Source organism: Bos grunniens, chromosome 16, assembly GCF_055505025.1.
Source record: "Bos grunniens cultivar Pamir isolate PY7600 chromosome 16, Bosgru_T2T1.0, whole genome shotgun sequence".
Lineage (NCBI taxonomy): Eukaryota > Metazoa > Chordata > Mammalia > Artiodactyla > Bovidae > Bos > Bos grunniens.
Genome location: NC_141180.1, coordinates 35598001 through 35620286, shown reverse-complemented (window position 1 = coordinate 35620286; position 22286 = coordinate 35598001). Strand labels below are relative to the sequence as shown.

At 38.9% G+C, this 22286-nt stretch overlaps 1 protein-coding gene across 1 annotated transcript; it reads left to right on the top strand.

The window, feature by feature from the left end:
* Positions 1-657: 657 nt before the first annotated feature.
* TNFRSF9 (TNF receptor superfamily member 9) lies at positions 658-20629 on the top strand. Its single transcript, XM_086342616.1, has 8 exons — positions 658-1410; positions 2126-2304; positions 4095-4202; positions 4811-4948; positions 5469-5535; positions 7186-7316; positions 8463-8597; positions 19058-20629. The coding sequence occupies exons 2-8, from the start codon at positions 2208-2210 to the stop codon at positions 19144-19146; spliced, it is 765 nt and encodes a 254-aa protein (XP_086198742.1). The 5' UTR covers positions 658-1410; positions 2126-2207; the 3' UTR covers positions 19147-20629.
* The last annotated feature ends 1657 nt before the right edge of the window (positions 20630-22286 follow it).

Below are 22286 nucleotides of genomic sequence, written 5' to 3'. Positions count from 1 at the left end.
AAACTGTTTGGATCTGATAGAAAAACATCTGTCTTACTGGAAATCAGTCTTCCTCTTAGTTCCCTTACTTGTCTTCCTGAGGGCTGCTAGCTGGACTCAGTGTTTTAGCATTTTGAAAACATCCTCCTCTTCTTCCTGCTCCTCCTCCTCTCCTGATCCTCTTATTCTTTTTTTTTTTTTAATTTGAAATAACGATTTTATAAAATCCTTCACGGGCTTCCCAAGTGACTCAGTGGTAAAGAATCCGCCTGTCAGGGTGGGAAAAATGGGTTTGATTCCTGGGTCAAGAAGATCCCCTGGAGAAAGGAATGGTAACCCACTCCAGCATTCTTGCCTGGAAAACTCCATGGACAAAGGAGCCTGGCAGGCTACGGTCCATAGGGTCACAAAGAGTCAGATATGACTTATCGACCAAACAACAATAACAACAAAAACCCTCATGGATCACAGCTTCACCCAGTGAAGTCCCCAGCCACATAAATTCTGTTTCCTTTGTCTCCAATTCCCCTCCATTTCTTTCTCCTTCTTCCATCTCACCCACGCAGCAGTCAAAAGGGAGTCGAATTGTCCTTGGTTCAACCTGCTGATAATTTGGCCAGACTCATTGCTCCAATGTTCTTTTGCATAATGCCCTCCTCCTCCTCATATCAACTCTTAGGGATCATTTGCAGCTTAGTTACTTCTCTGATGCCTGGATCATCAGCTGCAGTAAATAAATTATAGCTAGAGCATCACTAGTACTATAGTGATTAACCCTGTTATTATAGGGTTAAGGGGTAGTAATTGACAGGAGTGCTGATCTTTCTTTAGAAGTGGGTTTCTTCCCTCAAATATGTTGGTGGTGGTTTACCTGCTAAGTCGTGTCCAGCTCTTGCAACCCTATGGACTATAGCCAGCCAGGCTCCTCTGTCCATGGGATTCTCCAGGCAAGAATACTGGAGTGGGTTGCTATTTCCTTCTCCAGGGAATCTTCCCAAACCAGGAATCGAAACTGGGTCTCCTACATTGGCATGTTCTTTACCAACTGAGCTACAAGGGAAGCCCATTGAGGGCTTCAAATACTTTGAGGATGCCTTAAAAGCTTTGGCACGGAGAACCACTTTCAAGTGACAAAAATGAGTTTGCCAAAGTCATCTGAAACAAACAAACAAAAATGCCCTAACAGTAGGGGGCTGCTTTTAGTTTGAATTGCGTTATCAAGTCGGGACAGACACTCTAGGAGACTTTAAGGTCACCAAATACCAAGTGAGCTATTATACATCAGAGCTGTCTCTGGGGATTTCCCATGAGGCCCCGCCCCCCTGAGTCACCAAACTCCCCTCTTTGACCTGCAGCTCTTCTCAGCTGCAGATCTCACTGCTCTGAAGACCAAGGAGGAGCAAACTTCTTCAGCAGCCCTGGAATCTCCAGGTTTGTCCATTTGGGGAGATGGTTGGGGGTGGAGAGGAGGAACCGAGTAGGGATGAGGATGGAAACTTTGTTCCCTTTATACGTTTCTAGACTTTCTTCCCTTCTGATTTCTAATGACTTTCACTCCACAGCCCATTAAATAAAGACCAGGAACCTGGCCTCTAGAGATTGCTGGACTCTAGTTTTATGACTGCAAATCTCAAAATGAACAAATACGTAACTATTAAGAAAGTGTGATAGTGAGTTCAACATTTTAGCAATTAGGTGTTGTAATTCCACATACTGTTTGGACAAAGGAGGAATTTTAATAATGAGGTGTCTTCTCATGGAGCTGAACTTTCGGATTCTCTTTTTAAGGACTGTTATTTCAGTGACAGTACGCCACTGCCATTGTTGAAATCTAGATGCTAATGCTGAATATCTATGAAAGTCCCCAAAAGTTCTTGCTATTGTTATTTCTGCATTTTGGCAAAGCATGTTGGAAAGTGCACTCATAGACTTTAGCAAATCTGCACAAAGCTGTGTGTTTAATCATGCAGGTCTTATCATAGAAGTTTCTATGAATTCACTACCTTTTCTGTGGTATTCTATCATTAATTGCTCTTGAGAACCCCTGAGTTGTGATCTTGTAGAAATGCACAGGTAATAAATAGGTGAACTGTTGATAACTATGAAAGGAGAAACCACCTCATCCTTGAAACTTTTTACTTTCTAGAGTGGGTATTTGTGAAACCAGCTACTTTGATTAAAATTCTGTTGGACTCTGCTTGGCTAATAAATCTCTGCAAGATTTCATCATGGGAAATGGCTATTACAACATAGTGGCTACTGTGCTATTGGTCATGAATCTTGAGAGGACACGATCATTGCAAGATTTCTGTAACTGTTCAGCAGGTAAGAACCAAATTATCACGTGTGCTTCATCTGTTGCAAACATGGTTTGGTTAGTCTGGTAGTCAGAGCTAATTAGCTCTGTTTTAATGATCCTTTAAAAAATTAAACTATAGTTGATTTATAATATTGCATTAGTTTCAGTGTGTTAGCTGCTCAGTCATGTCCGATTCTACCTCATAGACTGTAGTCCGCCAGGCTCCTCTGTCCGTGAAATTCTCTAGGCAAGAATAAGGAGTGGGTAGCTATTCCCTTCTCCAGGGAATCTTCCATGATTCACACACACACACACACACACACACACACACATATATGTCTGTGCTTGTGCATGCTAAGTTGCTTCAGTCATGTCCAACTCTTTGTGACCCCATGGACTGTAGCCCACCAGGCTCCTCTGTCCATGGGATTCTCTAGGCAAGAATACTGGAGTAGGTTGACGTGCCCTCCTCCAGGGGATCTTTGTGTATATATATATATACATATACATATTGCAGTGTATCTATTAATCCCAAACTCCTAATTTATCCCTCCCCTCCATTAATATCTTTTATTCATTCATTTACAAATATTTCTTGGATGCTGCATCTTAGCTGTGTGAACATAGCCTTCTCACTTAATCTCTCGTGTCTCAGCTTTGCCATGTAGGGGTGACATGAGCACCTATCATAGGACTGATTGCTGGAAGGACTGTATGATGGGCTTAGATCAGTGCACGGTACAGGAAAAGACCTCAACAAATAGCTTGGTGTATGAGGACAAGTATTCAGACTGGGGGTGCAACAAGGAATAAGCAAGTGGCTTAGCAGAGTGGGAAAAGGCTGCTGCTGCTGCTGCTGCTGAGTCGCTTCAGTCATGTCCGACTCTGCGCGACCCTACAGACGGCAGCCCATCAGGCTTCCCCATCCCTGGGATTCTCCAGGCAAGAACAATGGAGTGGGTTGCCATTTCCTTCTCCAGTGCATGAAAGTGAAAAGTGAAAGTGAAGTTGCTCAGTCGTGTCCGACTCAGCGACCCCATGGACTGTAGCCTACCAGGCTCCTCCGTCCATGGGATTTTCCAGGCAAGAGTACTGGAGTGGGTCGCCATTGCCTTCTCGGAGGGAAAAGGCCGACACATTTAAATGTTAGTGTGCCAATAAAGGACATTGATCTCCCCCTTAATCCAGTCATATTGGTCTCCCAGATCGATCAAGAGAAACTCTGTTTTATTCAATAGATTAAAACAACTTTTTCTGTTGATTTTTTTGTTGCTATATCTATACTTCACTGTTTTTAATTCTATGATTACACTTAAGGAAACCTTGCAGGTGGATGTTTTGAGGTTTTCTTTGGCTGTATTGTGTCTTCATTGCTGTGTGGGCTTTCCTCTAGTTGTGACAAGCAGGGTCTACTCTCGAGTTGTGGTGCATATTCTTCTCATTGTGATGGCTTCTCTTTTTGCAGAGCATGAGCTCTAGGGTACTTGGGTTTCAATACTTGTGGCTCATTGGGCTCTAGAGCACAGGCCCAATAGTTGTGACTCACAGGCTTATTGCTCCCAGGCTCGTGGGATCTTCCCAGATCAGGGCTCATACCCATATCTCCTGCATTGGAAGGTGGATTCTTTATCACTGAGCCACCAGGGAAGCCCTAAATGGATAATTTAAAACAGTCGATCAACAAATAAAGTGTGTTGCTATGTTACCTAGAAATCGAATCTTTATTTCATATTCTGGTTTTCTTGTGAACTTCATAATACTTCAGGTGATGACTGTCCATTGAAAAACATGAACAGCTCTTATCTTCCCTTTTTAGGTACTTTCTGTGGGAAAAGCAATCCAGAGCTCTGCATTTCTTGTCCTTTAAACAGTTTCTCCAGCACAAGTGGACAGAAGTCCTGTGACATATGCAGAAAGTGTGAAGGTATGATTAAAAAATGTAGTCTTTATGCCGATATGTGTTGGAAAGACAAGTTTTTATTCCCTAGTGTATTAATCTTGCTTGAAAGTCTGAAGTGTCAGGTCGACTGATTCCTCTGCCAATAGGCAGGGTCCAGTAAAATAATTTACTGTAAGAGCCAACACTGGTGGATTGAGCTTTTTGAATATTAGAGGAAACATTCATTGGACAAGAGAGAATTTTTTTAATAGCAGAACGTAAAATGTCTTCTTTAGTTATTTAAAAGTAAGCTTTGTACTCTGAGGTCATTGTTTGTTCAGTCACTAAGTCGAGACTAACTCTTATCTGACCCATAGACTGTAGCCCACCAGGCTCCTCTGTCCATGAGATTTCCCAGACAAGAATACTGGAGTGGGTTGCCATTTCCTTTTGCAAGGGATCTTCCCAACCCAGGGATTGAACCCGAGTCTCCTGCATTGCAGGACGATTCTTCACCGCTGAGCCACCAGGAAAGCCCCTGAGGTCATTAAGGAACGTTATAAGTAGAACGAGCATAGTTTTTATTGCAGAACATGAATTTGCTTCCTGCTTTTGGAGGTCAAGGGTCGGTGTAACCCTGATGGACTTTGTAGGTATTTTCAGGATCAAGAAGCCATGTTCCTCCACCAGCAATGCAGAGTGTGAATGCATTCCGGGATTCCACTGCGAAGGGGCAGGATGTTCCATGTGTGAAAAGGACTGTAAACAAGGTCAAGAATTAACAAATGAGGGTAAGTTTCCTCTTGTAGGGTGCAAATTTGTTATCTAGACTTACATCATTCGCTTAGTTCATGGTCCTTTGATTATAAAACAGATTTGTAGAACCTTTAAGTAATAAATAATGAACCATGGAGTCACATATCTGATATTTGCAAAATTACTTTTAGGTCAATGAAACTAATTTGAGATGACAACATTTTTCACCAGAACCATGCTTTTTCATGCATATACAATACCATACATATAATTAGAATAAAACCTTTAGTCACATTAGGGTTTCATTTCAAGAAAAACTGTTGAACAATTTGTGTAGATTGTATTAAGCTAATAACTTTATTACAGGATTATATTTATCATATACTGCTCAAGAAGAATTGTTTATCACTAATGAAATTCAGGAAGAATTGTTGGATAATCAGCACAGATCATATTAAATCAATGACTTTATTGTTATGAAATCATGTTCATCTCAGGGAAAGTTTAAAATGATAAAAATGCTTCCTTTTATTATGCCTTTAATTTTTATAAAAGGTTGTAAAGACTGCTCTTTTGGGACATTTAATGATCGGGAACATGGCATCTGTCGACCTTGGACAGAGTATGTATCATTTCTTTTTGCTTAAAAGTAAAGTGTCTGGGTTAACTTTTCCAACTGATGCTTTAAAATTTTTTAGTTAATTAATTATTTTAATGGAGGATAATTGCTTTACAATGTTGTGTTGTTTTCTGCCATGCATCAACATGATTCAGCCATAGGTATGCATATGTTCCCTCCCTCTTGAACTTCCCTCTCACTCACTGATGCTTTTTTAAACCTGTCAAGTGTAAATATTGAGTAACTGTGCAAATAGGCAGCACGGGAATGGTATGAGGTCATTGTGACTGGTTTGCCAAAATGGGCATTTTCTCCAGGAGTAATGCCCAGAACAGCTACGTCAGATTTGCAGTGGAACTTAGTTACTGTCTGCCCCAAGGGTTCTTCTGTCTCCCTCCAATCTCTTTGCTGCCTCTAATATTTCCTTATTGACCAGTCCATCTTCAAGTGCTCGTGCCAGCACTGATAATGATATAGAAGAGGGTAAAGTATGTTTCCTTTCCTCAGAATGATTAACATAGACTTGGGCAAATAAGACCACCCCAGGCAGTCAAACAGCCAACAGTGTGTTTTGTATGCCTTTGTTCTTTTCGCATTGTATTTTCTTACAAGATCATTTTTATTATTATTTTACATTTACATTCTTATTGTGTTTTACAAAAGTGTTGATTTATAGCACATTAGAAAGTTTTGTTTTTTATTTTTGTTTTTTGTCTTTTGACACAAATAGTTCTGAGCAGTGAAGTGACTCTGTGTGGAAAGTGGGACTGAACTGGCTTTGGGGAATGGGTGGGTTCATGTTAGGTAAAGGACAGGGGAGAGACACAGGACAATGATGATGATGGTGATGATGACCACAATCATGTGCTTACTTGTTCAGTCATGCCCGACTCTTTGCGATCCCATAGGCTGTAGCCCACTGGGTCATCTATTCATGGGGATTCTCCAGGCAAGAATACTGGAGTGGGTTGCCATGCCCTCCTCCAGGGGATCTTCCCAACCCAGGGATTGAACCTGGGTCTCTTGCATTGTAGGCAGATTCTCTCTGATCTGTCATATGCCAACACATCATGGGGTTAGGAGATCCTAACCCTATGAAGGAGACCCAGGGTTCGATCCCTGGGTTAGGAAGATCCCTTCAAGAAGGGAATGGCTACCCACTCCAGTATTCTTGCCTGGGAAATCCCATGGACAGAGGAGCCTGGCTGGCTACAGTCCATGGGGTCGCAAAGAGTCAGACACGACTGAGCAACCATCACACACACTACTACTACAAACCTATGCTAAGCTGTCTGTCCTTTCTGTGTGCCAGAGATGCTCAAACACACTTAAGAAGGTGGAGGTGACAGACAAACCATGCAACAGCCTGATGTAGGCTATCATGGGCCAGGTTCTCCAGACGGGAAGGAAGCAGAAGCCAGTTAGGCAGGTAGCATGAGATGGACTGTGGAGAGCCACGAAAGCCAAGTGAACACTGGGAGAAGCCCGACGCTCAGTGAAGTTTTCAAAATATCCTTGCTTTGCCTATAAACCCAGATCCACGTACCCTTGTCACCAGAACTGCTCAATCAAGTAGAAAATGTCAGTCTTTTAAAATTAGAATGATCTGTACCTGAATTAATTATTTGAACTCTTTTCATTGGACTCTCTAAGCTGTTCTTTGAATGGAAAGGCTGTCCTTGTAAACGGGACGAAGGAAAGTGACGTAGTGTGTGGACCACCGTCATCTGACTTCTCTCCAGGTGCATCCTCCACCATCGTGCCTGCCCCTGGGAGAGAGCCAGGTAGCTGGTTTGTTGCTGTTAAATAAGTGAATGTATCATGGCCATTCTGGTTGGCATCTAAATCACCCCAATGTCCTGATGTCTTGCATATCAATCTATAGCAGGCACCTCCGACACACCTTCTTTCTCTTACCCTGGCTTCAAGAGACCCATCTCTTTCATCAGTGTTTATTATTTAGTCTGGGTTACATATATTAATGAGCAGAGCAAGGTGAGATTGGATCCAAATAGACACTAACTCCTTTGATCTTGCCAAATAACGATAGTGATAGAGTCCCATGCTTCCTATATCCTAGAAGGCCAAATCTGTTAATTTTGTGGGTCTCTAGAAAATTACTGGGCTTCCCTAGTGGCTCAGTGGTAAAGAATCCATCTGCCAATGCAGGAAACGTGGGTTCAATCCCTGGGCCAGGAAGATCCCCTGGAGAAGGAAATGGCAACCCACTCTAGTATTCTTGCCTGGAGAATTCCATGGACAGAGGAGCCTGGTGGACTACAGTCCATGGGGTCGAAAAAGAGCTGGACACGACTTAGTCACTAAAAATCAACAACAAAGGAACATTATTAAGGTTTTTTGTTTTTTGTTTTTTTTTTAAGTTTTCTTAACAAGCAAGCAGGCAAATTTACTAAAAGAGCTGGTGGGAGATGCCTGAAGCACCTCTTCTCATGGTGAAGAGTTTAAAAATGCAAGTTTACATCAGCATATTTGGAAAATTATATTTTTGCCTCAGTTTTCCTTTTGCTCTTTTTTGTTTTGCAAGCTTTAAACTTTTTATTTTGTATTGGCTATTTTGTTAATAGCCAATTAACAGTGTTGTGGTAGTTTCAGGTGAACATTTAAGGGATTTAGCCATACATGTATACATGTATCCATTCTCCTCCATACTCACCTCCCATCCAGGCTGCCATGTAACATTGAGTAGATTTCTATGTGCTATGTAGTAGGACATACAGCAGTACATACACAACCTTCCCCAATTCCCTAACTATCCCTTCCCCCCATTCTTCTCCCCACAACCATAAGTTCGTTATCTGAGTCTGCGAGTCTCTTTCTGTTTTGTAAGTAAGTCCATTTGTATCGTCTCTTTTAGATTCCACATATGAGGGATGTCAGATGATATTTCTCCTTTTGGTCTTTTTCTACAGGTCTCACCTCCCAGATCGTCATCTTCTTCCTTGCCCTGACATCAGCTGCCATGCTGTGCCTGGCGTCCTTCGTGGTTCTCCGTTTCTCTGTGATTAAGCAGGGCAGAAAGAAGCTCCTGTATATATTCAAACAACGTAAGATGAATGTAAAAGTGTGAGATATCAGCTTTCTGAGGCTAGACGTTTTGCAGTAGAAATAAAAAGATGATTTTTTTTTTTAATTACAGAAGTTAGGTCAGTATAGCACAGTGATTATCAAGCAGGACAATTTGGTCCCAAGGGGACACTCAGCAGTGTCAGGAGACAGGTTTGATGGTCAAAGTCTAAGAGGTGGTGGAGCGGGTGCTGTGCTCTGGTATCTAGTGAGTGGAGGTCAGCAATGCTGCTAAAATCCTATATGCACAAGACGGCCCCACAACAAAGAGTGACCCAGCCCCAGAGGTCCATGGCTGAGGTGGAGAAAGCTCAGTGATGGCAGAACATAGCCCAAAGGTTCTGGAAAAATTGCCACTTTAAGTATGCTGCAGCCTTCGACAACTCTGTGTATGTGTGTGTGTGTCCACTCAATAGTGAATACAGGACACTGAAAAGAGGAATCAAAAATAACATTGCCCCATCTAGCATGACTTCTCTGGCTGGTAAATGACCTTGACCTGAGCTAGACCCACAGCTAGAAGAGAGCCTAGAGAACTAAAAGAGAGTTTGAAGTGGTTTTAATGGGATGAGTTATTAGGACACTGATCTGGATTAAATGAGAATTTCAATGATGGATTCCACTCACTACACAAGACACTATTTCTATAAGGAACTCAGCAAGTGTCTAGCACAGAGTCAATATTCACTAAACAAAAGCTATTAATATTTATTCCAAAAGGCATATAGATGGAGGCAATTTGCATTTTTGACTTTGTGAAGGACAGAACCTTAGATGACAGGAAAGACTTACTAAGAGGAATTCATATACAAGAGGGTCACTCCGAGAGCTCTGTAATGTAGCCCTGCTGCTGCTGCTAAGTCGCTTCAGTCGTGTCTGACTCTGTGCGACCCCATAGACGGCAGCCCACCAGGCTCCCCCGTCCCTGGGATTCTCCAGGCAAGAACACTGGAGTGGGTTGCCATTTCCTTCTCTAGTAATGTAGCCCAGGCCATCATAATATGATTAGAGAGTGCCTACTTGTAAGTTGCTAAAAATATAGGAGGATAATTGCTTTATACTCTTGCATCGATTTCTGCTATACAAAAACATGAATCAGCCATAGGTATAACATGTCTCCTCCCTCTTGAACCTCCCTCCCACTCCCCACTCCCTCCTTCCCCTCTCAGGTTCCTTGTGTTACAAGCAACTTTCCACTAGCTATCTGTTTTACATAGGATAATGTATATGTTTGGAGTAGGAAATGACAACCCACTTCAGTATTCTTGCCTGGAAAATTCCATGGACAGAGGAGCCTGGCAGGTACAGTCCAGGATCGCAAAGAGTTGGACAGACTGAGCAGCTAAGCACTCACATATGCAATGCATATGTGTTAGTATATAGTATTTGTTTTTCTCTTTCTGACTTACTTCTGTATAACAGGCTCTAGGTTCATCCACTTAATAGAACAGACTCAAATAAAACAATTATCTTCCAATTAAGAATAATTTTTTTTCTTAAAAAAGGCAAAGACCCTGGAGACAAAATATCAGTAATAATGACATAAAGTCCTGCATTATCTCAAGAAAATGTCAAAAATATGTATAATTTTTTTTTTAATATAGGAGGGAAAGAACTAGTAAAGTCTTATCTAAAGATGCAATACACTGATTTGTATAAAGGTTCTTTTCGGAAACAATACAAAATCTTTTCAACATTTTGAAATACACAGAAAAAAATGCATGCATGTAAAGTTTGCATGTATTTGAGCTAAGTTGCTTCAGCTGTGTCAGACTTTGTGCAATGCTATGGACTGCAACCTGGCAGGCTCCTCTGTTTAACAAACTGTAAAATGAACACCTGTGTCACCCTACTCATGTCAAGAAACAGAACACACTCTGCTCCCCGGAAGTCCTTCTTGTGTTCCTTCCAGATTAAAAACCCTCTCTCTGCTAGTGCTAACCACATCTAGATTCTTACGGTGTTCACTTCCTCGCTCTTATTTATAGTTTTGCTACCCAAGAACATGGTTTCATTTGGCTGCTTGTGAACTTCAGACCAGTGGAATCACACTCTATCTGTTCTATATTTTCCTTCCCCCTTTCACTCAACATTGTATCTTTATGATTCATCCATGTGTGGCATTTATCTTGAGTTGATTTCCATTGTTAAATGTTCTTCTATTGAAGGACTGTATCACAGTTTGTTTATCCATTCTAATATTCCTGGACAATTGGGTTTTTTCCGATTTGGGGCTCTTACAGAGAATAATATTTGGATATTTTTGTCTATGTATCTCAGTGTACATAGCACGTTTCTTTCTTTCCTTTTTTAAACCTAGGAATAAAGGTGCTGGAATATGTATCTTGGTCCTTCAGTTCAGTTGCTCAGTCATGTCCAACTCTTTGCGACCCCATGGACTGCAGCACACCAGGCTTCCCTGTCTATCACCAACTTGTTCAAACTCATATCCACTTGGTCCATAGTACTAGATTTATAAAACTTTTTGAGAGTGATAGGAGTCCAATTAGCAGCGTATGAGAATTCTTTTTGCACCAGTCCCTGCTAACACTTAGCATTATCAGACTTCTTAATTTTTATCTGTCTGATGGGTGTGTAGTAGTGTCTCGTGGTTTTAATTTGCATTTCCCTGATTACTGGTGAGATTGAACATCTTTTCATGTTATGTTTGGTCACTAGGATTTCCTCTCCTGCAAATCACCTGATCTTTTGAGCCTTTTCCCATTGGGTTGTTTGTCCTTTTCTTACTAATCTATAGGAATTTTTTAGTCTACTGTTTATGGTCTGCAAATACATTTTCCGACCCTGTGGTTTGTTCTTTGATTCTCTTTTTGAGGTCTTAACCTCTGATTTAAACCTTTAAATTCTCACCAAAACTTCTGATTTAAACAATTATCCGTCCCAGCTTTACCCCAAACTGCAATAAAGGTCGTTATAAAATGGTTTTCAAAAGTATTTATGAGTAATTAGGGAGTTTCAATGGAACTGTCATCAATTTAAAAAAATTTTAGGTTATTTTTTAAAACTTTCTATTTTGAAATAGAGATTCACAGGAAGTTGTAAAGACAGTACAGAAAAGTCATACGTGCCATTCATGGGGTTACATCATATTTAACTATCTGGTAGCTCAGCTGGTAAAGAATCCTCCTGCAATGCTGGAGACCCTAGAGATCCCCTAGAGAAGGGATAGGATACCCACTCCAGTATTCTTGGGCTTCCCTGCTGGCTCAGATGGTAAAGAATCCGCCTGCAATGCCGGAGACCTGAGTTCAATCCCTTGGTTGGGAAGATCCCCTGGCAGGGGACATGGCAACCCACTCCAGTATTCTTGCCTGGAGAATCCCCATGGACAGAGGAGCCTGGCGGGTTAGAGTCCATAGTGTCGCAGAGTCGGACATGACCGAGTGACTAAGCACAGCACAGCACACAGCACATAATATGAAAACCAGGCAGTTGACTGGCACACTGCGTGTGCTTAGTTCATGTGCATGTGTACGCTCAGTTGCTCGGCTGTGTCTCTTTGTGACCCCCAGGGACTGTAACCCACCGGGCTCCTCTGTCCATGGGATTCTCTCAGCAAGAATACTGGAGTGGGTTGCCATTGTTTCCTCCAGGGGATCTTCCTGACCCAGGGATCGAACCCACATCTCCTGCATCTCCTGCTGGCAGGTGAATTCTTTACCATGAGCCACCTGTGTTTAGTGTATGTCATTTTATCACCCTTGTAGATTGGTGAAACCAGCAGCACAATCAAAATGCAGAACTATTCCATGACTATTACATTAGCACTGTTATGAATAATCATGTACAGGACTTGTGTGGACATAAGCGTACATATCTTGAAGATAAATGCCCAGGAGTGCAATTACTGGGTCATATGATAAGTATGTGTTCATTTTTTAAAGAAACTGCTAAACACTTTTCCACAGGAGTTGTACCATTTAACATTCCACCAGCAAGGTGTGAGAGATCCAGTTTTTCCTCATCTTTGTCAGCATTTTGTATTGTTGCAATTTTTAATTTCAGTTGTTTGAATAGATATGCACTAAGATCTCAATGTGGGCTTAATTTGCCTTTCCCTAAAGGCTGAACATTTTTCATGCACTTATTTTCCATCTGTCAGTCTTCTTCAGTGAAATGTTCCTTCATGTCTTTTACCCATTTTCTAATTAGATTGCCTATCTTTTGACATTTGAGCTGTTTTTTTAAAGTTCCAAGATATGAGTCTTTTATCAGATATGAGGTTTGTAAATATTTTCTCCAGTCTGTCACTTGCCTTTTCATCCTCTTCACATGATCTTCTGCAGAGAAAAAGTTTTTAATTTTGATGAGGCCACTTTTTAAATTTATGGGATTATATCTAAGAACTCTTTATTAAGTCCTAGATCTCAAAGATTTAGACTTTCTCCTATGTCATGTGCTAAATGTTTTGCATTTAAGTATACATTTCGTTTTGAGTTAAGTTCTATATAAGGTGTGAGAGTTTCAGGTCAATATTTTAAAATCATTATTATTTTTGCCTATGGGTGGCCAATGGCTTCAGCACCATTTATTGAAAAGATTATTCTGCTTCCATTGAAATAATATTGCATTTGTATAAAAACTCAGTTGGCCGTGCTTGTGTGAGGACTATTTCTGGTTTCTCTCTTCTCTTCCATCGGTCTGTGTGTTTTTCCTTCTGCCAATACCACACAGTCTTGGTTACTGTAGCTGTGAAAAAGTCTTGAAATTAGGTATAGGGTAGACTGAGTCCTCCCACATTATTCTTCTCTTTCAAGATTGTTTTGACTATTCTAGTTCATGTAGAGAATTTTAGGATAATCTTCTCTCTATCTACAAAAAGTCAGCTGGGATTCTGATAGCAATTGTGTTAAATCTGTACATCAGTTCAGGAGGAATTGAGATCTTTCCTATGTTAACTATTCCAATCCCTGAACACAGTGTGTCTCTCCATTTATGTATATTTTCTTTGATTACTTTCATCAGTGCTTTGTAGTTTTCAGCATACAAGTCCTGCACATGTTTTTTAAATTTAGGCCTTAATATTTAAATTTTACAATTGCAAATGATATTGTATCTTAAATTTTGTTTTTTGACATGTTCATTGCTAGTATATAGAAATACAGTTGGTTTTTTTGTACTTTGAGTTTTGTCCTGTGATTTTGCTGAACTTGCTTACTAGTTCTAGGGTATTTTGTAGATTTCTTGGGATTTTTTATGTAGATTGAAGTGTCATCTGTAAAAAAAAAAAAAAAGTTTTGTCTTTTTTCATTTCCAGTCTATATGCCTTTTATTTCTTTTCTTGCCTTATTGTGCTAATTAGAATGTCCAGGACTATGTTGAATCATAGTGGTCAAAGTGGATATCATTGCCTGCAAAAAAAACCTCAGGGCAAAAGTATATAGTCTTTCATAAAGTATGCTGTGAGTTACAGATTTTTAGTAGATATTCTTTATTAAGTTGAGAAAGTGCTCTGAAGGTTTTTTTTAAATCATGAGTTAGTGCTAAATTTTGACAGGTGCTTTTTTGGTATCAATTGATTTGATTATGTGATTTTTCTTCTTTAGCCTGTTGAGATGGTGAATTCTATGGATTGATTTTTGAATTTCAAACTAACCTTACATCCCTGGATTAAAGTCCACTTAGTTATAGTATATAATTATTTTTATATATGTCTGAATTCTCTTGATTAATATTTTGTTAAGAATTTTTGCAGCTATATTCATGAAGAATATTGACCTGTGGTTTTCTTTTCTTGTACTGTCTTTGTCTGGTTTTGGTATCAAGGTAATATTGACTTCCTCAAGTAAGTTGGGGCTTATTCCCAACTTATTCTGTTTTCTGGAAGAGGTTGTGTAGAACTGGTGTTAGTTCTTCTTTAAATAGCTTTGTCTCGTGAAGCTATCTGAACATGGAGCTTTCTTTTTGAGGCTTCTTAATTACAAATTCAATTTCCTTAATAGGCCACTGAAGTTGTTTAATTTATATTGAGTGAATTATGATAGTTTATGTTTTTTGAGGACTTGGTCCATTTCATCAAAGTTGTCAAATTTATGTGCTTAAGTTACTTATACTACTCCCTTATATCCTTTTGTTGTATACAGGTCGGTAGTGATATCACCTACTGATACTGGTAATGTGTGCCATTCTCCTTTTTTCTGAATAAGTTTTGGTAGAGATTTCTCAATTTTATTGATCTTTTCAAAGAACCATCTCTTTGTTTCATTGATTTTCTTTGTTGTTGTTCTATTTTCAATTTCACCAATTTCTGCTTTTACCTTTATTATCTCCTTTTTTCTGCTTGCCTTGGATTTATTTTGTTATTTTTCTATTTAGATGGTAGTTATGTTATTGGTTTGAGAGTTTTCCTCTTTCTATTATAAGAACTTCCTATTATAAGAACTTCCTATTATAAGTATCCTCAGTACTAAATTAGCTGTGTCCACACATTTTGATATGTTGTTTTCCATTTTCTTTCAGTTCAGTGTATTTTTTTGTGTTTCTCTTGATTATTTAATAGTGTGGTTTTTAGTTTCCTAGTATTTGGTGATTTTTTTGTTTTCTTTCTGTTGTTGATGTCTATTTTGATTCCATTATAGTAAGAGGACACCCTCTGTGTGATTTCTTTTAAATTTGCTGAAGTTTGATTCGTGGTCCAGGTCATGGTCTGTCTTGATCTTTTTTCTATTACTGTTGTTCAGTCACTCAGTTGTGTCCAACTCTTTGTGACCCCATGGACTGCAACCCTCTAGGTTCCCCGTTCTTTGCCATCTCCTGGAGCTTGCTCAAACTCATGTCCATTGACTTGGTGATGCCATCCAGCCATCTCATTCTCTGTTGTCCCCTTCTCCTCCTGCCTTCAATATTTCCCAGCATCAGGGTCTTTTCCAATGAGTCTGTTCTTGGCATCAGGTGGCCAAAGTATTGGAGTTTCAGCTTCAGCATCAGTCCTTCCAATGAACATTTAGGATTGACTGGTTTGATCTTCTTGCAGTCCAAAGGACTTTCAAGAGTTTTCTCCAACCATCACAGTTCAAAAGCATCAATTCTTCGGTGCTCAGCCTTCTTTATAGTCCAACTCTCACATCCATAATGACCTCTGGAAAAACCATAGCTTTGACTATACAGACTTTTGTCAGCAAAGTAATATCTCTGCTTTTTAATGTGTCATCTAGATGTCAGCTTTTCTCCCAGGTAGCATCTTTTTAATTTAATGGCTGCAGTCACCATCTGCAGTGATTTTGGAGCGCAAGAAAATAAAGTCTGTCACTGTTTCCATTGTTTCCCCATCTATTTGCCATGAAGTGGTGGGACCAGATACCATGATCTTTGTTTTTTGAATGTTGAGTTTTGAGCCAGCTTTTCCACTTTCCTCTTTCACCTTCTTCAAGAGGCTCTTTAGTTCCTTTTTGCTTTCTGCCTTAAGGGTGGTGCCATCTGCATATCTGAGGTTATTGATATTCCTGGCAATCTTGATCCTGGCTTGTGCTGCATCAAGCCTGGCATTTCTCATGATGTACTCTGCATATAAGTTAAATAAGCAGAATGACAATATACAGCCTTGATGTCCTCCTTTAGACACTTGAAAAGGTAGATAGACTGTCCTATAAATATAAATTTAATTCTATTGATTGATAATGTTGCTGAATTCTTCTATATCATTTCTGATTTCCTGTCAAGTTGTTCTATCAACTCTTGGAAGAATGCCATTTAATTCTTCGAATATAATTGTGAATTTGTATATTTCTCTTTTCAGTTTTATCAGTTTTGCTTCACCTATTTTGTAGCTCTGTTGCTTGTTGTATACATATTTAGTACTGCCATGCTTTCTTGGTGAATTGACTCTTAATTATGTAAGCTCCCTCTCTGTGTCTGGTAGTTTTCTTTGTTCTGAAGTCTACTTTATCTGATAGTAATATAGCCACCCTTGCTTTTTAAAAATTTATAATATACATGGTGTATCTTTTTGCATCTTTTTACTTTCAACCTTCCTACATTTTTATATCTGAAATAAATTTCTTATAAATAACATATAATGGTCACACTACTAATTTCTGTCATCTTTTGATTGGTATATTTTTAAAATGTACATTTAATATAATTACTTATATGTTAGGACTAAAGATGTTATTTTATTTTGTTTTCTGTTTTCTTTCCCTGGCTTTCATTAGAAATTCACTGTCGTTTTTGGCTCTTCCCCTCTAAGTGATGTGTTACTTCCCTCTGGCTGCTTTCAAGATTTCTTTTTGTTTCCAGAACTTAAACTGAAATGTGCCTTGGTGTGGATTTCCTTGGATAGTCCTGTTCAGGATTCACTTAGCTTCCTGCATCTGTAGATTTAAGCCTTTTTCTAGATTTGGCAAATTTTCAGCCATTATTTCTTCAAATACTTTTTCAGCCCTACTCCCTTTATCTTCTTCAAAGACCCCAGTGACATCAATATTAGTTTGTTGTTTTTTTTTCCCCCATTAGTCCCACATGTCCCTGAAGCTCTGTTCACTTTTTCCCCAGTCTTTTCTCTCTGTTCAGATTCGGTAATGATTCTTTCCTTTCCTTCTTCTCCATTCTTGTGCTGAACCCATTCACTGATATTTTAAGTTTTGGTTATTGTAATTTTTCAGTTCTAAAATTGCCACCTGATTCTTTTCTAAGATCTTGTATTTATTTTTCATTTGTTTCCAGTGTGTTCCCAATTGCTTTTTGATGGCTACTTTAATATCCTTGCCAGATAACTCTAATATCTACATCACCTAGACCTCCTCAGGATGGTATCCTTGTTATTGCTAGACATGTGTGGCGGTTCGGGCTCCCCATTAAGCCTCTACTCATAAGACTCTGGCTAGGTTGAGGGACTTTGTTCCTGCTCCCCACATGGCTTCCACTGATAATAAGTGGATGGGATTGGGGGTGACCTTGATACTGTGAGTGGTGATGAAGTCCTAACTCTCCACTAGGACTCCTCTGATGCCCACACCCTAATAGGTATGGGCCAGTGAGCCTTGATAGCACTTGGTAAGAGTGTAAGTCTAAGTGCTCTACTGGGTCTTAGTGGTGGGCTTAGGTGTGGGACCACTTTTATTAGTCCACTTTTACAGTTCCCAGTCCAGGGCATATGAAGCAGAAAGAATACTCAGGGAACTTAAGGCCATAGCTCCTTGGGTTCCAAGATCCTTAACTGGTCTACTTTCTTGCCACCTTTCAGGTTCTTCTTATGTTTGTTATATAAAAGGTCCAGCATTTCCAGCAATACTTAGCAGGAAGAATAGAAGAAAGTATGATTACTCTGTCTTTCCAGAATCAAATTTTCATTTAAAAATTAATCTTTGATGCTATTTCTAAAGGAAAAAGACATCTCATTGGGAATCCTGGGTATCTTGACAATTTTTTAAAGACCTTGGAGATGGTGTGCTTGTTGAGCTTTGATTATTTTTTTACAGTTAAGAAGCATATAAAGTTGGGATAGGGCCTTTTGCTTTGTCAGGGTATAAAAATATACCTACATATATATTTATATATATATTTTAACTGATACTATATTATGTATAGTATTTATATTTATATATATATATATATATATATTTAACTGATATACCTATATATATGGGCTTCCCCTGTGGCTCAGTGGTAAAGAATCTGCCTGCCAGTTCAGGAGATATAGGTTCAGTCCTTGAGTTGGGAAGTTCTCCTGGAGAAGGAAATGACAACCCATTCCAGTATTCTTGCCAGGGAAATCTCATGGACAGAGGAGCCTGGCAGGCTATAATCCATGGGGTTGCAAAGAGTCGGACATAACATGTATATATATATATTTATATGTGTATATATATATATTGATGGACTTGGGTGTGAGGCCACAGTCATATATGTGTGTGTGTGTTAGCTATATATAAATTTTAATATATATTTTAGAATTTCAAGTTAATCAGCAATAGCACAAATAACTTTACACTAACATGTAAATGAAAATCTGGAAGCGAGTGCATAAATCAGTTCTTTACTTACTGATTGATCAAGCAGTAGGAGTATATTTAACATCTCAGAGCCATAAGCATTTCATTCAAAAGAAACCATCTAATGTGTAATCTAAGTAACCCTCAAGACTAAAACATGTGCTGCTGAATTGAAACTGCAATCATGTTTGGCATATGACTAATTTTATGCTATAATGACTCATGCTCAAGACTGTTTTTAGTTTTTGTGGACACTAAAGAAACTAGTTTGTTCAGGACCAATAAAACAGTACTAGGTAAAAAGGAAAAAAATCTTAAATAATCCTGAAAATTTTTATATTTGCTATAACCTCTCTGGCTGATGAGTTTGTTCAAACTAAAGCTGAGAATGTTTGCTGTTTAGAGATATTCTGCAAATGGGATTTATGGAAAATGGATGTTAAATGATTAAAACAGACAATGAAAGATAACTCTTTTAAATTACCTTTTAGCATTTATGAGACCAGTACAAACAGCCCAAGAGGAAGATGCCTGCAGCTGCCGATTTCCAGAAGAAGAGGAAGGAGAGTGTGAACTGTGAAGATGTGTTGGGACTCTCTTGAGAAGAATCGCAGGAGAAATATAAAGGATCCCACTATTATACTTTCTAAAACATCATTCCAGATCACACCCAGGATTACCCCAACAAACTTTTCCTAAATGCTAGTGAATTGGCCTTTGAAGATGTACCACTTTTAACAGAACAGAAAAATGGGACAGAACTGGTGGTGAAGGGGGCATTTTGTACGTACTGCTTAAGAGGTTCAGGCTAGTTTTCTTGAAACTGAGAGAAGTATATTTTAAATTTAATCATGGAATCCAATGGTGCAGCTAAAATGATAATCAAAATCAGTTCTATTTTTTTCTGGTGCTCATATGACGTGTGTCAATAAGCCGTAAGATGCAGACAATATCCCCGACCAGATTTTCCACTGGTTCAAGCATCCTCAACAAGGGCCTCCTCCACTGTCAGGAGAGAGAATGATGACAATCATCATCATGGCCCAAGTTCGGGGTCAAGAGCAAAAAAATGAAAAAAAAAAAAAAAAAGACAGACCTTGGGACTTCCCTGGTGGTGTAGCAGTCAAGACTCCATACTCCCAATGCAGAGGGCACAGGTTTGATCACTGGTTGGGGAGCTAAGATTCCCTCATGCTGTGTGATGCAGTCAAAAACAAACAAAAAGGGAAAAAAAGAAAAAAAAAGCAGACCTTGATGAAGAGTTCTGAAAAGAGTTCATGGGTATCCTGTGGTCCTCTCCATCTTCACATCTTCTGCCTTTGTCCTACTCCCCTCTGAGTCACAACTTACTTTTTTATATTCTTAAAAAACTTTAACCATAATATTTGATACACATAAACTAGGAGACCCATGAACACATCACCCAACCAAGCAAGAGTTGCCAAACTCCCATGGGCCAAATCTGAGATGCCATGTGCCTTCATATGGTTTTGCATGTATAAATAGTTAAAAGCAAATCAAAATAAGAATATTATCTCATGACACATAAAATTAGCTGAAACTCAAATTTTGGAGTCTCTAAGTAGGTTTTTTGGAAAACACAAGCCACCCGCAGGTGCCCTTTGCATTACAACAACAGAGTTGAGTAGTTGTGACAGAGACTGCATGGCTCACAAAGCCTAGAATATTTAATAACTGACATATAGGTCAAAGTCAGGATCAGAGCATCCATCCTTGTGCTCCTTCCCTCCTTCATCTCCTATCCACCTCCCCACCCCAAACCCAGAAACTTCTCCCAGGAATGTTGTCTATCATTTTCCTGCCTTTAAAAGACTCATTTATCACATAATTATGTACCCCACAACTAGTTTACTTACTTTTGTTTGTTATTGACCTTTACGAAAATGGTATTATGCTATATGGAAACTTACTGTGCTTTAACCACTGGAAAGTATATTTATAAGACTCACTCATGTTATTTTGTGTAGCTAGAATGCTTTCATTTTGACTGCTATATAGTCTTGCAAATATACTATTATTTATCAAATCCACTCTAAACTACAGGACATTTGGGTTGTTTCCAGGTTTTTTTTTTTAATAATTATGGAAAACATTGCTATGAATGTTCTTTTGTGTGTTTCCCATTGATGAGTGTCTCTAGGGAAACTTCCTTATAGTAAGAATTTCTGGATCTTAAGGCATTTGAATGTTCAACTTTATGAGCTAGTACCCATATCAGTAAGGATGTGCTAAATTACGCAGAAAGAACAAGTGACCCCACCTCCAAAGTCTTAATGGGTCACAACCACACAGAAGAGGTACGCTTCTGGCTGTCATGATATGCCCACTGCAGGCTGGCTGTGACTCTGTCCCATGTTATCTCACTCTGGGATTTAGATGTATGAGTCCCAGAGCACCTTCTCCTTGGAACACTGACCAGCTCATGGCAAAGGAACACAGGTCACTTTGCTCATATTTAGTTGACTAGATTCTAACTGTAAGAAAAAGTCATGCAGCCGACTATGGGTAACTACAGGGCGGAAAGTATAATCTTCACACAGGGAGGGGCAGCAAATATTTCTGAGCAATAAAGCGTCTTCTGCAGGACTGAACTGCTTTTCACCGCGGTTGTTCTAATTTGTGCTCCTGTCAGCAGTGTACGAGCACCCCATTACATTTCACCCTTGCCACCCTCGGGTATTTTCAGAGTCTTAATTTTGCCAACCCAGGGAGTTTAGGATGGCATCTTACCATTCTCTTATTTGGCATTTCCTTCATTACTAATGGGTATCTTGTCACATTTTTACACCAATTTTTTTTCTTTTTTGAGAAATGCTAAGTTGTCGTTTTATTATTGATTCATACAAGTTCTTTACATAGTCTTGATAATAATCTTCCATTACTTATATGTTTATAAATACCTGCTTTATTTGCAATTTTTTCTCTTTTTGTAGTGTCTCTCTTTGTCTTGACGGTAATAAGAGGCAAAGTTCTTAATTTAATATGGTTAAATTTACAACTCTTTTACTAGTTAACATTTCTTTGGCGTCCTGGTTAAAGAAATCTTTTGCTCCGCCAATAGCATAAAGATCTTTCCCCACATTTTATTGTAAAAGTTTTAAGTTTTGTTTCTTATATTTAATTCTAATCAATCAGGAAAAATTTTTGTGAATGCTATGAGTAATGATCCAATTTTGAGTTTTTTATATGGATAACCATCAGTCCCAGTATCAATTAATCAATAGGCCATTTGTTTCCTTATGGATCTGTAGTACACCTCTGTCATTTCCTAAATTTCCCTCTATCTATGAGTGTTTTCTGGGATCTCTGTTCTATTCCATTGGCCAATTTGTCTGTCCTGTGCCCCTACACACTGTCTTTGTTACATTGTTTAATAATAGCCCTTGAACTTGGCAGGACAAGTCTTTGATGTTCTTCAATAAAGTTTCATAAAATTTCTCTATAAATTGTACAGCTTTTGTTAGACTTATCTCTTAATTCATTGTTGTTGCTTTTTAAATGACTTTGTTATCGGAGTAGAGAGATATCATTGATTTTCTTATATTACTTTCTAACCAGTCTCTTTCCGAAACTTTCCTATTATTTTTAGGAGTATGTATGTGGATTCTTTCAAGTTTTCTATATAGACATGTTATTTGTGATAATAATAGTTTCTTCCTTTTCTAGTCTTTTATATTTTATTTCATTTGCTTGATGTGC

Bases quoted from the DNA above. Each gene is read 5' to 3' on its own strand.
- TNFRSF9 (XM_086342616.1), top strand. From the start codon at position 2,208: ATGGGAAATGGCTATTACAACATAGTGGCTACTGTGCTATTGGTCATG. The intron at 4,949-5,468 runs GTAAGTTTCCTC...TTTTTATAAAAG, and splicing joins TCAAGAATTAACAAATGAGG to GTTGTAAAGACTGCTCTTTT. The intron at 8,598-19,057 runs GTAAGATGAATG...ATTACCTTTTAG, and splicing joins CCTGTATATATTCAAACAAC to CATTTATGAGACCAGTACAA.